Genomic DNA, 17623 nt, shown 5'->3' with positions numbered 1-17623 from the left:
TGAAAGAATAATGCAGGCTTCACGGAAAGCTATTCTGCTTTCCAAAGTCGATGTGGTTCCGAGGGGTGGGCCAGAGCCGTTGTCATACGTGTGAACCGTGCAGGGGCGCTGGGAGGGCTCGCTCCCCACCCTGCCAGGAGCCTCTGCTGGTAGCTCCGCGTGACCTGGGCTCTCTGAACTCTCTTCCCGCTGATGCCAGCCTGGCTGCCATCTCCAGCCCTCTACGGCCTTGCCATCGACTCTTCCTGCATCCGGTGGAACTTGCAGTGCTCAGGCAGGCGAGGGGCCTGTGCCTACTACGACAATGACGCTCTCAGAGACAGGTGAGGGCCCTGCACGGTGTGTGTCAAGGCGGCCAGGCCCCAGGCCTGAGCAAAGGGCAGTCATCGGCTCTGGCGGCTACAGTGGGGCTGTCGGGCTTCTGAGGGAGAGGATGGAGGGTGCTGCCATGGACAGGGAGTCACCACGATGGGCATCTCAGGGTTCACAGAGAGCCGTCCAAGTAACAAGACGCTGGAGCTGCTCTGAGGTGGCCCCCAATCTGCAGTCCCCCCAGGCCCACGGGAGGGACAGCAGCAGAAAGAAGTTTGTCAAAGGGAAGGGGCATGGCTGGAGTCCGAGGGACAGGCTGTGGCTGTGGACGATGGTGCCAGGTCAGCCTCCCACTGCTCAGAAAGAGGTGGCCCCGTCACGGCTCCTGTCAGAGGCCAAGAGCGGGGGACCCAACCTGCCGCAGCCGGCCTGAGCCTAGCTGCAGCCCCACTGAGTTCCACACCCCTTCCAGCCACCTTTCCTGCTGCCATCATCACACAGACCTGAAAGAGTGAGGAGAGTGGGCTTCTGGGGGCTGGACGGGGGCTGGAAATGCTGTGAGAGTGGCCTAGAAGGCCCGGAGAGGGGCTGACCATGAGGGCAGGGAGAAGGTGCCCCTCTCCTTCTGGCGGTGCTGGGCCATCAGGACCCTTCAGGCTGGCTGGGGCTGCAGTGTTGCCTCTGGCCCTCTGGGGGCACCAGTGCAGGGGTGAGGACCACTGGATTAGGAGTCTGTGCCTACTCCCTGCGAGGCCTGTACCCTTTTGGGTCAAAGGAATGAAGAAAGTGGTCCCCACCTGGGTGGTGATGGATCCTTACCTGAGTGGTGACCACACATTCCCTGGGCCACTCTGAGAATAATGCTGCTCTTCCTGGTGGCCCTGGCCCTGGGAGCGGGCCACAGAGCCTCTACACCCGCTCAGTGGTCCTGTCTCCTCCTGCCCCACAGGTACCTGGGCATGCAGGTGGGCTACAAGGCGCTGGGCGCGCTGCTGCTCTTCTTCATCAGCTGGCGAGTGAAGAAGAACAAGGAGTACAATGTGCAGGAAAAGTCTGAGGGCCTCATCTGACCCTTGACCCTTGGCCAGGCCACCGCCCTGCTCCAGAGAGTAGACCCTGTCCCTCCACTCCTGCTGTATTTACTATTGTTAACACGTCATTCCCTTTTGTTTTTTAAATAAGAAAGAAAACCCCAGTCACCATTTGCCTTCCCTGCCTCCGCCTCCCAAAAGCCCCCTCAGGTCCTTAGGGCCGCTCCGCACCTGGGCTGGGCGGGCACAGAGCTGGAGGGCCAGGGCTTCCCTGGCTCCTTCAGATGCTCAGGCTCTCCTCAGTGCTGAGTGCTCCAGTGAGGATGCCCACTGAGGCGGCCCCTGCCCCTCACCAGTCCTGTAGGTGGTTTCCTCAGGGGAGAGAGAAAAGGGGGCATCTGCCCAGAGGAAGAAGGGAGTGAGAGGGCTTATTAATGGCCAGAGCCAGGCTAAGGGAAGGGGAGCCTGACTATAGTCCCCTTTGCGTCTGGGTTCAGCATCAGCACAGAACCCAAGAGGCGGTGGCTCCTTGCCCTGCAGCTCCTCGCTTCCTACCCCCGGAGGCCACTTTTGAAGCTGCCATGTTGGGAAGTATGACCAGCTGGTCTTCTCTCAATTACCCACTCTCAGGCACCAGAGAAAGGACTAAGATACCCCAAGGGTGGGTCATCCAAATGCTGTTCACATTAACTCTAGACCCTTCTATACATGGGTCTGTGCATGTTTCTCTCTCTTTCTTGGGGTACGTTTCAAACTAAGAAAGCCACAGCATAGTGAAGACCTGAGGGAGGCTGTGAAATGGTCATGATGCTACCCTCCCACCCCCACAATGTGGGGACAAGACCCCTCATCACAGAGTGATGGGAAGACCCTCCCCAAGTTTCCCTGGGAGCAGAGGAGGCAGCTTCACACGGACTTCTCTGTCTGGACATCAGCTTGTATGCCGTGGAATAAACAGAGGCAGTCCAGGATGTCAGCAAAACGAATGATGAAGCAAAGGGAATGTCAAATGCTGCCATGCTGGATGGCAAGCTGCAGCCCACAGAACAGAGGCCGGTGAGGCTGACTTTCCTGGCTTCAAACCCACCTGTGTTCATTAACATTTTCTCAGCCTCTACTCACTGCCTCTAGAGAGGTGGGCGCTCTCTGTGGGACTGGGTGGAGGGACCCTGCTGCCGTGTGGTAGACAGCCAACAAAAGAGGCCTTTCATCAACAAATCTTATATTTATTGGAGACCAACTTTGTACAAGGCAGTGCTAGTACCTGGTTCTCCACTGAGCTTCCCTGAGATCTCCCCTCCCCTCCCTCGATCGACACCACGGCCTCCTCCCAGAGTGTGCTCAGTGGGCAGCGGGGGGAGGCACAGCAAGAAGACTGTCAACAGGATCTTGACCATCCATGCCCCACCAGACTGACCCTGCACTTGGCCCTTTGCGAGAGAGAGTTGACTCACCATGTCCTCCGGGGCAGCTGGGTGTTGGTCACTGCCACACGTGGATCTCTTGAATGCCACTCCTTGGAAGACCCCTCCCAAAGCATACCAGAAACCACCTCCAGAAAGGCCTCATATGGTGGTAAACCAAAAAATTTATGTCAACGGCCAAACTGCCATGAGACTGAAGTCTTTGTGAAAGCCACTGTTACAGACAGCCTTATTTCCAAAGCCACCAGGCTTATTTCCAAAGATCTCACTCAGGAAGCACAGCTCCATGCAACCTCAGGGGCCAGTTTCAGCATTTAAAGTGGTCCTGCTTAGAAAATGATTCCCACAGCTAACCCTGGTCCTTCTTGCTGCAATTTAACCAAATTCTGAAGGCTCTGCCTTCAACTGAGCTTACGAATGGTGAATGCCAATCTTGAGATTCTGGAAGATTGATTGCCCTCCGAAGCCTTTATTCTATTATGATATTGCTATTAATATATTATAATTTTGCTATTGATGTAACTTGGTCATGAATTTGTACTGTCATGTCTGTCAGAGCAGACAGAACCTGCACCTTCTAGCCAGAGGAGGTGCCCATTCCATAGCCCTCAGGGGCCTCTGGCCATGGGGATCAGAGGTCATGCAACTCTCAGCCCATCAGCCTGGTACAGAGCAGGCAGCAGGTGCTTCTTGTTCCTTCGGTGGAGTTTCTGCAGGTAGCAGTCAAAGGCCCACAGTGCTGGGTCCTCAGGAGGCCTGATCCCTGCCCTTGAGTTTATATCCAGAAGTGAGGTTGGACACAAACAGCTAAGCCCACGGTACAAAACAGAATTAATACCATAATCATCATTGATCACTTGGTCACAGCCAACACTACCGCTGCCACTGCAAATCTTTCCTCCTAACTGCTAGCAGGGAAAAAAAGGGTGTCACCTTCGTTCCACTTCTGGAGAAAAGCTTAGCAAACTGCCTTGAGTATTAGACTCCCATGGAGGATGGTGTTAAAATGCAGATTCCCGACGCCCTCCACCAGCCCTGGAGTCTATTTCTGTGGGTCTGAGGGGGCCCAGGAGTGGCACTTTTAACTGGCCCCTCACGTAAGGCTGATGTGGGTGGTCGTCCCACCCTATGTGGCTGGTCGTCACTGCAGCAGAGCCTCAGGGACGCCCACTTGGGCTTAGGCCACTGAGAAATGTACACGCTCGACTGGCCTCGGGTAAGCTCAAATGTGAGTGAAGGATGACAAGGGGAAGGGGTGCCTACAAATCTGATTTCCTGGGCTGCTGCAATCAGGAGATGGCGGGCATAAGAAACTGTCCAAGAGCTCACATTTATACAAGGTTCTTCCAGTACCGAGAGCGGAATTCTCAGTCTACAAGCCTGAGAGTGCAAAATGCGTCACAGTTATTTCTTTAAATCAGTTATGTCTGACTTCAAGCCCTTATCCTTCTGGCTACCTGGAAATTCAACATCAACCATCTTTCGGTCTGGCTCCCAGAGCCCTCCACAGGTCCTTGGGTCCTGCCACTGTGGGTCTCTGGTCCCTTCCCAGTCTGAGGCCCCCTAGTGTCCTGCTTCTGCCCTGAGCCTGGAAACCCTGCAGAGGCCAGAGCCCAGAGTAAAGGCCGCCTCCCTGTGCACACCCCAGCTATGCCCTCTTCCCCTATCCAGTCCTAGGATGCCCACCCTTCTGCTCCACTCCCCCTCCCAGTCCCTCAAGGGCTGAATGAAAAAGCCAGGAAAGGAAGGGTCTGCAGGAACGTTTTCACTCCATCCTTCTTTGAACCTTTTTGGATAGGAGAGGGAGAATGAGCGAGAATCAAACACTGTGTCTCCATAAGTTATCCTTTGGCCCAGAGCCTGGGGTGATCCTCCCACTGGCCCCATGATGGAGGCCAGACTGGTCTTAAGGCCCCATTTGAAGATAAGGAATCTGAAATCAAGGAAGTAACCATTATGGCCAACTTCATGCAAATAATAACTGGCCAGACCTGGGCTCAAACCATGCTGTCCAGCCTCTCTGTCGGCTCCACTTCCAGCTCCAGCCCCCCTACTGAGTCATTCTGGAATTGGGGGGAGGCCCCTTTGTTCCCACTGAAGTTCACTGGCTCATAGGAGGGTGGGGGGCGGGCATCCACTGAGGCCGGGGGAGGTGGGTCATGGAGGCGGGAGAACCAGGTGGTATTTCATTTACCCACCTTCTATCCAAGCAGCAAGGTCAGCATAACTGTTCATTAACCCGGGCCAATTTAGCCTTATAGCACCATGAGCTAAAGGAGAGTCGTGGAGAAAAGGGACAAAGAGGAAAAGGTTTCAGGAGAAAAGGCCCAGAGAGCTGCCCACAGACAGACCCTCAAGGGAACACCCCCACCTGGTGAGGGGTTAGCAGATTCTTGCTTAGGAAAGAAAGCCACATTGTGATTTTCTCTACCCACTCTCAATGATGGAGAGATGCAGTTAAGCTGGGGCTAAATCCAGTCAGTATCAAATTGATATTAAATATATTACAGATTCCCAGAGAGATTGGCAGGGGCTGTGCATGTGTGTAATAGAGAGAGAGAGACGGAGACAGAGACAGAGAGAAACTCTGTAAATCCAAGAGAGAAATCCTCTCTTTTACAACCACAGGAACTAAATCCCTGGGAGAAATGTCCGTCTCCTGCCAGGAGCACCCAATTCATTATAACCTTTCATCAGAAATTAAATATGTAAACAGGTCTTGGACAAGCCCTTGGTAAATCATAAAGGAGAGAAAGTTGTTCCTCCTGTGACACACCCTGCCCATTCACCCACCCTCCAGCCCCCCATCCCCACCCCTGCATTGTCGCCACACTACACAGGGGTCACCCCAGTTTGCTGACGTCCCTGCCCCCCACGCACCTGCTACACCTTGATGACGATAATAGTGACCAAAATGTGCACAGATCTTTAGCGTTTACCAAATTCTCCATTCATTTCACAAACTCCTTTAACTCGTAACTGAGTTAGGACAGGCTTGGCTATGCGGCGGTAACAAACCTCACCAATCTGTCACATGACACAGCAGGGGTTTGTATCTTGCTCATCGAAAGTCCACTGCAGGTCTGGGTGACTCTCCCGGGCAGTGGCCTCCAAATGGTGGCTCAGTAATGCAGTCTGCTGGGCTCCCGAGGTACCTCCATTTCATAACATGCTGCCGGATTGATGAGGCAGGGCCGGAGAGTCCTTGAAGGTCTTGCGCTGCAAAGTAGGTGTTTTGGCCCAGAAGTAATACACTTCACCTCTGGCTCCCAGACCATGGGCCAGAAGTAGTCACAAGTCCCTGCCTAACTGCCAGGGGGGTGGGGAAGGATAGTCCTCCTGTGAGCTCAGAAGAGACAAAAAGCAGATGTGGACAAGCACTAGAATCCTCTACCACCAGGGGGCGAGCTGGGTGGACACAGGCACTCTCTGGGACACTTCAGCCAGCGTTGTCAGGCTGTGGTGGGAGGAGAGGCACAGTCGGGAAAAGTTTTCCAAAGGAGGCGGCATCAATGCTGGGTCCCAAAAGGTGAGGAGATGCTTTCCAGGCAGGGCTGAGCCCATAGGCCGTTTGCAGAGGGATGGGGAGGTGGGAGAGAAGGCTGGCTCAGAGGACGCAGAGACTGGGTGCTGGCTGAGAGAGATGCAGAGTCAGGGAAAGCTTCTCTTGAGATGGGAGAGATTTGCTAGGGCCAAAGGATCAGGGAGGCTGAGGAGCCAAAGAGAAGGACAGCTGCCAAGCAGGCTCCCTGAAGAGGAGGGGATGAGCTGATCCACAGTGGAAGCCAACCCCGGAAGGCAGCATGACTAATCCCACCTACAAACGGAGAAAATGAGGCCCCTTCCAGTTGTCATTGGTGCCTTCGTTTATTCATTTAGTACCTGAAGTAGATGAGGACAAAAGATGACAAACGCATGGTCCCTGCCCTTTAAGGTCATATAATTAGGAGCAAGAAAAAGGCCTTATCAGAGGGCAAAGTACAAGTGCTATGAGCTCATTTGGTTGAGGGGTCAGAGAAGGGGCTAGATTCTGGTCTTGTGGGATGGACTGCCTTTTGAGAGACTCCAGGCAGAGAAGAAGTTCCAGGGAGAGGTAAAGAAGCAGGAAAACCTGTGCAAGCTCTGAGAACTCACTGCACACAGGGTCCATGAAGGAGAGCAGAGGGAAGGCCGATAGAGGCATCGAGGTTCCTGGAGCATCTTGAGGGCTGGCTTACACCAGGCAGCGAGGGGTGGGGCCAGCCTGGTCCTGGCTCTGGGACAACGCCCATGCCCACCTCTTCCCACTCAGGGCCCGGAAGAAGGGCCTCAGAGCCCCAGCCAAGCAGTCCTAGAAGCTACTCCTAGCTCAGGGTCCCCTCCTGGAGTCTACACCGGGAAGGGGCTCCTGAGTGGGCCACGCCATACCCTCGTGAGCAGTCCTCTCGGTACTCCGAGCACACACCAGCCCTGCCCAGCACACTCACAGGGAGCCCCACCTTGCATGCTTGGAGGAACCACGCGTGTCCAGCCTCCCTCTTGTCTGGTGCTCCAGGGCAGCCCCAGCCCAGGGTTGGATGGGAGCTGCTCCATGCCCTCCCACCTCCTCACTCTCCCCATCTGGGTGCTGGGAGCTGGAGGCTTGGAGCTAGGAGTCAGAAAGTCTCCATCTCAGGGCAGAATGGGGCAACTAATTTAAAGGGGCATCTGTGGAGACCCCCAATCTGTTGCTAACACCCTTCTCTTTGCTTTGTGGTCCATCAGTGTGCAGTACACCAGGCATCCCCTTTTATGGACACCAAATCCATAAAAGTGACCTCAAGGGTCCCATGTGGGGACCAACGTTTGTTGAAACCTTGGTCCTCATTACACCTCACGACCACCAGCTTACAGATGAGGAACTGAGAGCTCGGATGAAGCAGAAGCTTTCCCTTGGGTCCACACTGGGGAAGGACAGAAGCAGGTTTCACACTGTTTCTGTCTCACTCCTTGACCTGAGCCGCCTCTCCAGACACACAGGTTCCAGAAGGGCTCTTGAAGCCAAATTTCAATAGCTCAGGTGCGCTGAGGGCTCAGACACTGTCCTAAGTGCTCTGCGTAAGATGGCACCTTCAGTCGTCACCACAGCCCTATGAGATGCAATCAGCACGCCATTTCACAGACGGGGGACCTAAGGCACAGCGGGCTGCCGTCTTGGCCCCTGTTCTCTCATTTCCACCGGGAAGGCACGCGCCCGGAAGGCTCGGCACTGAGGTCTGCAGAGAGCGGCGTCTCGCCCGGCGCGGGAGCCAGGCGGAGCGGCAGTGGGCCACCAGGGGGCGCCACACCCCACCTCCGCCGGGCCCTGCAGTGGGACCCAGGCGGCGCCACGCCCCGCGGGCCAGGGGGACGCGGAGGAACAGGCTCGGCGTCCGACCGCGCGCTCTGCTGAGGGAAGCCTGCCACCCGGCTCTCCGCGGCCCCACAACCCGGCGCCCTCGGTCTTGCGGGGATCCCCACGCCCACCCCACTCCCGCATCCCCTGTTCTGGCCACCCCAGAGCAGCCAGGGTCTGAGCCCACCCAACAGTGCCTTGCGATCTCCGTCTTTCCTGCCCCCGCGACAAAGCACCATTTAGTCTATCTACATTTTCGTACGAAAGTGTAATAAACACATTAAAGAACAAGGAAAGGAGAGAGAAAGATGCCAGGAAGCACCGAGACGGCCCGCGGGCACACACAGCTTCCCCTACGCTCTCCCACCTGCCGTGAGCACAGCGGTCACCCAGCCTGCAGGGTGGGGTCATTTCCGCCAGGATGCAGTGACGACCTCCCCGTAGCGGTCACCATTTGGGAACCCCCATTCCGGACTGCAGGAGGTCAGGTTCTCCAGTTCCCAGAGCACCTCCTGAGGCCTGGCCCTGAGACAGGAGCAGGCATCAGAGAGAAACCGATGTGTGTACCCCGAGCACTGTCCACTGGGGGGAGTGTCCAATTCCCTTCCTGCCTGCAGACTGCAGCATCAGTCAAGTGCTGGGCACCAGGCCTGCGGGGGTGAACAAGACAAACATAACCCCTTCCCCCTTGGAATTTACAGTTTGGGAAGGAAGGCAGACCTAACCAAGAAGGCACACAAATTGTGTGGTTGCAATTGGCTAATAATCAATTACAGGTGCAATGGTACCATGAAGAAGCAGCACAGACAGGCAGATAGACACCAGCCCAGGAATGCAGAGGGAAGGGGGGATGTGGTGGTCTCACAAAGTGATGGAGGCCAGTTCCCTAGCAGATTGGGGATCAGGAGTAGAGGAGGCGAACCCGAGTTAAATCTGGAAGGATGGGGCAAGTTTGTTGAACAGGGGCCTTAGAATGAAGGGGTTCTGGGCAGAGGGGACTGCAGGAGTGCAGACTCCGAAGTGAGAATGCTGGGAGAACCTATCCCTTGCCCGGAGGGCAGGGGGTAGGTAATGCAAAGTTATAAGTTGCGGGGCAGAGTGTAGCGGGAGGTAGGCTCTAGAGGGAGAGTGTACCGTGCACACCTCCTTTAGTAACTAGATGCCGCCTGTGGGTACCAGGAAGCCACAGACAGGCTTCTAACAGAGGCAAGATGCAACCAGATTTCTGGGTTTAAGAGGTCACTGGGGCTGCATGTATTCTTGGGAAAGGGAGCCTGGCTGGCAAAGGTAGGTTCTTAGGAAGGAGGCCTCCTTCTTGTCATTATGGCTGCTGGGGACCCTGGTACTGGAGAAGATCAGAGCTGGGATGCTCCAGTGGGTCCAGAACTGAGAGCAAGACCGGTGAGAACAGGAGCATCCCAGGTGCCTACAAGCTTCTGCCGCCAGGCTGCGATCTGCCCAGAGAGCTGGGCGTGAACATGAAACCGTGCTGGAGCTGCTCTCCAAATGTGCCTGGTTTTAAAGCATTTGCTGGGAACTGGGCTGTCTCGGGTTCTAATGGGTACACATGACATTTATGTTTTTAAATTATCTGAAAACATTGGGAGAGTTTCAATCTCAGGTTTGTTTTTGAAAAAACCCTGGGCCAGCACTCCAGCTGGATGACAAGGGACAGAAGCAGAGTAGAGAGCACCCCTGCAGATGGTCCCTGTCCTCTTAGGGATGCTGCAGCCCCCACATCACCTGCTTAGCCCCTGTGCATATTTCAAGTTTCACACATACACACACCCTCAAAGAGGCAAGCGAAGCCACCAGAAATCCAAGTGACGGTTGGAAAGGACCGGTCTGGGACTGGGATCTGGAGGAGAGAAAGGCCGTGTTTGAGAAGTAACGACCTTGTAGATGACTACCAGGTGGAAGTTGTGAGGAACCACTGGTGGCTTCCAGGTGACTGATCTGGGCCTGCTAGAGAATGAAGTCCAAACTGAACCCCCATCTTTCTCCCCAAACCTCCTTTCCCTGACTTTCCCATCTCACTTAATGGCACTCCAGTCCTCTAGTTGATTAGACCCAAAATTTGGAGACGATAGAAAAATAAGCTTTTTTAAAAGTCAACTTTATTGACATATAATTTGCATACAACAGAAAGTACTAATTTTAAGCCTACCTACTGTTCAATGAGTTTTGACACATGTATACAACCACGCAACCACCACTTTAATCCAGTTCTAGAACATTTCTGTGAGCCCCAGAAGATGTCTTAATACTCCTTTGCAGTCAATACCCCCTCTTCATGCGAACAATCACTGATGGGCTTTATTTCACTGCAGATAACTTTACTTGTTCTAGAACTTCATCTAAATGAGATCCTATAATACATACTCTTATGTGTCAGGCTTCTTTTGCTTAGCATGATGTTTTGGAGATTCAATCATTGGGCTGTGTGCATAAGTAATAGGTCATTCCTTTCTATTGCTTGTTAGTATTCCATTGGATGAAGACACTATAATTTGTTTATCCATTCACTTGGGCATTTAGGTTGTTAATTTTTTTACTATTATGAATAAACCTACTATGAACATTTGTGCACAAGTCTTTTTGTGGGTCCATGTTTTCATTTCTCTTGGGGAAGTGGAAGACCCCAGAAATGATCTCTTATGTAGACTACGTTAACCATAAAAAGATTGCTAAATTGAAGTACATTACAATTAAATACTTCTTTTCATCAAAAACACCATGAAAGCATGAAAGAGCAAGTCACAGAGAAGAAAAAGAGATTTCCAACTTATATAACAGATGCAAGACTTGTATCTAGAGTCTGTATATAAAACTCCTATACACGTAAACAAGAAAAAGATACACCCAATAGATAAATGGGCAAAAGACTTGAACAGATACTTCACAAAAGAGGATATCCAAATGGCCAAGAAATATATTAAAATGTACTTAATATCATTAGTCATCAAGGAAATGCAAATTAAAACTACAACATGATTCTACCACATCTCCACCAGAATGGCAAAGTTAAAAAGACTGATGATGGAGCTGGCCCAGTGGCATAGTGGTTAAGTTTGCATGCTCAGTGTCCCAGGGTTAGCAGGTTTGGATCCCAGGTGCACACCTAGCACCGTTCATCAAGCCTTGCTGTGGCTGTGTCTCACATACAAAAATAGAAGAAGATTGGCACAGAGGTTAGCTCAGGGACAATGTTCCTCACCAAAAAAAAAGACTGATGATACTAAGTGTTAGCAAGAATATGGAGCAACAGGGAACTCTTCTACATTGCTCGTGGGAGTGTAAATTGGTGCGATCATTCTGAAAACATTTTGGCGTTTTCTACTAAAGCGGAACACATACGTATCATCTGACCCAGAAATTCCACTCCTAGGTGTATACCCAACAGAAATACATCGCACATGTGAAGCAACATGTATAAGAGGCTTCATAGCCCCCACCTGGAAACACCACCACACACATACACGAACACACATATACATATACAATACATACAGCAATGAGTACAAATGAACTATAGTAACCACAGCATCATGGATGAATCCTCCAAACATTTCATTGAGTGGAAAACTGAAACATCAAAGAATACAAAGCCAGGGATTCCCAAATCAGGCAAATTGAACTGCCCTGTTAGAAGCCAAAAATTGGTTACATTTGGGAAGGGAGGAAAGTTCAGTAACTGAGAAGGGCGTGAGGCGGCTCCTGTGACGGTAGCAATGTTCTACTTCTTGAATTCCTGGTGGGTACACTGTTTTGTGATAATTCATTGAGCCGTACAGTTATGCCTTATGGACTTCTGAGTATTACAGTTCACAGTATAAAGTGGCAAAACGTCATGTGTGCATCTCAGTTGAGCACTGTTATTACTGCACCATCACCACACGGATAAAACACAGACCTGTCCGAGGAAAATGCACAACTAAGATGTGATTTTCCAAAGGGTTACTTAATCAGGGGTTGGGAGTAAATTTTAGATTAACGTCCACATTCATGGTTTTATTATACAACAACATGTCGCTATCTTTTTAAATAAATGGTCTTTGTATTGAAATGCCCTCAAATGGAAAGCATTTCCAGTTGTAAGACTTCTACCAATTTAGCTTTACATTTATTATTTCTTTAAGTGAGAGCCAATATTCCACGTTGCAAGGCACCACTGCCCTGTAACTTATTTTAGACAGAGATGGCTTCAAGCCAAAAGTCTGATTTTTTTTTCTTTTTAAAGATTTTATTATTTCCTTTTTCTCCCCAAAGCCCCCGGTACATAGTTGTATATTCTTCGTTGTGGGTTCTTCTAGTTGTGGCATGTGGGACGCTGCCTCAGCATGGGCTGATGAGCAGTGCCATGTCCACGCCCAGGATTCGAACCAATGAAACACTGGGCTGCCTGCAGTGGAGCGCACGAACTTAACCAGTCAGCCACGGGGCCAGCCCCAAAAGTCTGATTTTTTTTAACTTAACAAAATAAAGAAAAGAAGCAACTTTTTTATTCCCCACTTCCTCAGTCTGCACTGTCTGATAGGGGAGAAAACAAATTATGTAAGAAAAAATAGGATTGTCAATTTTAACATTCAGCATAAATTATAATAACATTTTCATCTTTATTGTTCAAAATTCATCTGGAACTTAAAATATTATAATAGCTTCTTACCCCAAACTATCTGCATATATTTGTTCTCTTGTCAGAGCACAATATTTACTTGTTAAATGGAAGCTTAATTATTAATACATAGTTTAATTTTACACTCACAAGCTACCTACTTTGAGAACAAAGTTTTTGTTTTTTTAGAAAGCCCGGTCCTCTATCCATGAATTTTTAAAACTAATTTAATAGGCTTACACACATCTTAGAGTTTAAAAATCACACTCTTTGATACAGCTTTCTATGAGATTGCAAAGATGACCCCCTCAGGCCGGAGGGCACTGGAGGGCAGGGGGCCGGGGGCGGGGGGTGCCAGGCGGGGGGTAGCGGGGCAAGGACGCATGTTCACGAAGCCTTTGGTTGTTAAGGCAATGAGTCTGGAATCGACAAATCACTGTACTGTTCCTGTGAATCCTGCTGGAAAATTATTCCACATCTTTGGATAAAGAACCTCTTATGGCCGTGATTCATCTGTGCTGAGTGAGAATCCCTAGAGACACGCCCTCCTGTCTCCTCCCACCTCTCTGTGCTTGGGCGCTGTTCAGGGAGAACATCATCCACACTTAAACCCTGGAACAGATGTCCTCAACCCTGGCACAGCTGGAGAGCACCGAGAGGCGCTCTCCACCCACATGGTGCTGCCGGGACTTAGTGGAGTCCACTAGGGGGATTTTCTGGGGTGCAAAGCAGAATGCACACCCAGAGAGGGAGCTACACATCTTGACACATACACAGCAAGCACCCCCTTTTTGTTCTGGCTCATAAGTTGTGGGCCCTGTTCTTTAAATGTGAATCATGCTCCACACGAGCACAGGTAGGAAAAGGAAAGAGACACCTGTGCTCAGAACTGACTCCTGTTGAAACAAGTAGGGGCTGGAAGCATGAAAGCCCTACATCCGCCATTTGTGGATCAATACACCCCTTCTGCCTTCCTGTCCTCACCCAGGTCCAAAAGAGCAAACACCCAGCCCAGCGGGTGTGGGCGTCTTCTCTGACCGAAGCTTTATCGTCTAGCTCCAGAGAGGCCTCAGGAAGGAGGCCAGCGGGTGGCGGGAGCTCTGAGGAGGGCAGAGGCCTCCGCCTCGGCTTCAGGCAGCGCTGGAAACCTCCCAGGTGGGGGCTTCCCAATTCAGATCACAGGAGATTCACACACTCACAGCTTTCAGATGGAAACCTTAGTTTATACAGTGTGAGGAGAGAGAAACTTTTCTAGCTCTTTCTTTATCTTACAACCTGTGATAGGCTAAATCATGGCCCCCAATAATACGTCCATGCCCTCATCCCCGGAACCTGTGAAAGTTACTTTATATGGCAAAGACTTTGCAGGTGTAATTAAATTAAGGATCTTAAAATGGGGAGATTGTCCTGGACTATCTGGGTGGACCCTAAACACAATCACAAGTGTCCTTTTAAGACGGAGGCAGAGATCGACCACACACGGAAGAGAAGGCAATGGGACGACGGAGGCAGAGACTGGACTAAAATGGCCACGAGACAAGGAATGCCCACGGCTACCAGAAGCTGCCAGAAGTGGGGGACGGGTTCCCCTCAGGGCCTCCAGAGGGAGTGCAGCCCTGCAATGTCTGAATTTCAGCCCTGTGATCCAGGTGTTGGACTTCTGGCCTCTAGAACTGCCAGAATACATTTCTGTTATTCTCTGTTGTAGTCATTTGTTACAGCAGCCGTATAAAGGGATACACCACCTCTCAGCCAGAACCCTAAATTCTTCGAGAAATCTTCCTCAAGATGGGTTTCTAAAATTTTGGTTCTCAACCCAGTTGGCCGGCAGGCAGGCATTTCCTCTGCATATATAATTTAGTGATTATAAAGGAAAATCAGCACCGTCTTAGCTTTGAGCTGGCAGGAGAGGATGCTGTGCTCCCAGCATCCCATCAGCTGCGGCTCGTGCTGGGCCGGCTGGGCATCCTGTGCCTCCACTCCCCACAGGTCTATAATCATCATAAAAGAGATTCTATGTTTTATTTAAAAATGACTATGCTACAAACCCTTGCACAAATATTTTTCAGGAAGAAAGCTTACCCATTAAATTTCTTATTCCTCAGAGCCTCTGCTTAGTTTATCTACTGTCAGATTAATTATAAAAAGGTCAGAGGGGACACGGTCCAAAATTACTCATCAAGTGGTTGTGAGCAAATTCAATTTCCTACCACAAATACAGTTTGCCACTCTAGGTGAACATTCATAATTTTGTATAACAACCTTCTTAACTACACTTTTCTCGAACAAACATACAGAATAAAACAAGCATTACGGTTTCTATGGCCTTGAGATTAAGGGATACATTCCAAAGAGAATTAACAGTAAGCCTATAGTGAAACTGAGGAAGGTTCGGGAGCTCTCCTGCCGATAAACTACTTAAGGCAATGATGACACGATGAAAACAAACAGAGAATTAACTTTAAAAAATTTTCTCTTTTATATGAAGGAAAACCAGTATGAGTTTTGTAAAAAGAATGCACACTTACTATAAATTATTCAAGCATTTCACAGAGGTTAAAAAATTCAAATGCCACTCCTCATAAATAATTAGCATTTACACTAGGAGGGTATCATTCTAAACATCTTCTTATGCATGTGTTCCAAAAAGGCTGAACAGATATATTGAAATATTTTGACAAATACATGATTGTTTTACATATGCTATTGGTAATGTTATTGCATTTAATTTAATTTGCATTTAAAACTTGAAAAAGAAATCAAAAGGAATCTGAAAGAAATAGAAAATTTCAAATAAATGTTTCTTCACCTCAAGAGAGTTTTTTTTAAAAGTCATTCTATAATTATAAAAAGAGATTTTGGAGAAAAAAATACATTGATACTGGAGTAATCACTTTTACATTCCATACTTCAGTTCAGGCACTGTCATTTGCCTCCCTGAGATGAAAGATAAGGACATTAGGTCCAGACCATTCCTTGCCCCTCCCTCACATCTTCACATATTGTGATATTGATATTTTTACATAAATAGTATTTATATTTTAGTTTGTAACTATATTTGTAAGTATTAATATTATTTCATGTTAAATGTTTCCAAATCTGACCCCAGTGTCTCCACTCCTGAAATCTTCATTTTGATTCACAAAAATTTAACTTCAAATAAGAACTTTACTTCTCTCAGCTAATGATATTATTTCTTAAATATTTTTATTCTCAAAGGAACTTATTTTCAACAATATTTCCCCTTCAATTTTTCACTCTAACTTGCGACATTTTTTTTCTTGAATATTTAAGTTTTTCCGAAGGCTTAGAGAAAAATTAAAAGATTTTACCCAGCGTCACACAGCTAGTGTACAAATCAGGATGCAAACACAGGTCTAATTTCAAAGCTCACCCTGTTATCTATCCATTATCCACTGCCCTCATTCTCTTATACACTTGCTCATTATCCATTACTCCTCACCCATGTAGCTTCGTATCTATCCATCTGGTACACCCATCCATCCATAAACACCCACCTACCTACTTCTTCATTACTCCATTCACACACATATAATGCAGACTTCCATACATATATATGTAGCCATTCATCTATCTAGACATTCCACCTATTCCAGCGATCAATCCACCCATCATCCTTCCATTCACCTATCTATCCATTTATCTGCATTCATTTACTCCAATATCCATCCATCTACCCACACACGGATACATACATAGATACGTCCACTCATCTGGACATTCATCTATCCATCTCCTCACCCACAAAGCCATGCATTCACAAGCTGGTCTATTCCATCTCCCATGGATCCTTTTATCCTTTCTTTAATTCATTTACTTATCCAACCAGCTTATCAATTTCTCCAATTACTGATAACTCTGAAACCCAGACCATCCATAGAATAGGCAGTGGTCTCCTTCTAAGATTCTCTTCTGATCTCATTCCATTTCCCAGAAATCAAGAGAAGACCACAGCATTCCATGAACACAGTAAGGAGATCTGTGAGCTCACACCCTAATTTGTCTCTCACTCATATGAAAATTCTTGCAACAGAGACTGTGGGTCTTACGGTATCCTATTAAACATGGAGCCCTCTGCTAAAAATCTTCCCAATAATTTAAACTTTTAATCTTCTTACAGCAACCCATCTCCTCTTTATTGAAGAGTCATCAGCAAAGATTACAACCTCAGATCACGAGGCAGAAATTTTGCCCATGACTCCTTTAGACCTCTTCCATCATTGGCCTGATATTTTATTTCCATCAATCCACTCACTGCTTAGGTCTCTGGCCACCCAGCCAGTACTGAATGTGACTTGCCAGTTTACACATAGTTTGACATCTACCTTCCCCACTGGCTGGTAGTTTAAGCAGCCTGGAGGCCCCGCTTTAAGGCACCTCAGTAAGAACTTGACATGAGAGAAGCTCAGCTGCTCACTCAGATGAGTGATTCACAGCTAGACTGACGGGATCAAGGCTAGTCATGAAAAATACAAGTCAAAACAAATCAAGAGGAAGGGGTACAGAAACAAAAATAAACTTTAAAGACTCTCTTGCAGAGTAATTTGCAAAGTAAAGATAAGGGAACTATAGTCAAACCTAGAGTTGAGAAAAGGAGAAAGAGGAAGAGGAGAGGACATTAACAATGATGATGATAAGGAGTTCAAGGAGGAAGAGAAAGAGAGATACCAGTACCTGACAAGATAGTGAACCAGCCCTGTCTTCTGGTTGCCTCCAAAAAACATCAGTGATAGAGAAATTACTGAAATGAGTTGGAGGAACTAATATAAAACGGTGACTAACCCCTGGGAGACTAACACTGGAGTGAGCTGCTGTGAACGGTTGGTAGCAGTCTGAGGTGGGGGTGGCAGGTACAGAGGTGGGAAGA

General features: G+C 49.0%; 1 protein-coding gene across 1 annotated transcript in view; it reads left to right on the top strand.

The window, feature by feature from the left end:
* Positions 1-3284, top strand: part of SLCO2A1 (solute carrier organic anion transporter family member 2A1) — an 83019-nt gene extending 79735 nt beyond the window's left edge. Inside the window, exons 13-14 of the mRNA XM_008512913.2 lie at positions 200-323; positions 1262-3284. Coding sequence (XP_008511135.1) covers positions 200-323; positions 1262-1382 — 245 coding nt within the window. The 3' untranslated portion in view covers positions 1383-3284. The remainder of the gene's footprint in view (positions 1-199; positions 324-1261) is intronic.
* The last annotated feature ends 14339 nt before the right edge of the window (positions 3285-17623 follow it).

The sequence above is a fragment of the Equus przewalskii genome, chromosome 15 (assembly GCF_037783145.1).
Source record: "Equus przewalskii isolate Varuska chromosome 15, EquPr2, whole genome shotgun sequence".
In the NCBI taxonomy this organism is placed as follows: Eukaryota; Metazoa; Chordata; class Mammalia; order Perissodactyla; family Equidae; genus Equus; species Equus przewalskii.
Note: the sequence above shows the minus strand (reverse complement) of the source record. Positions and strands in the feature narration are given on the sequence as shown.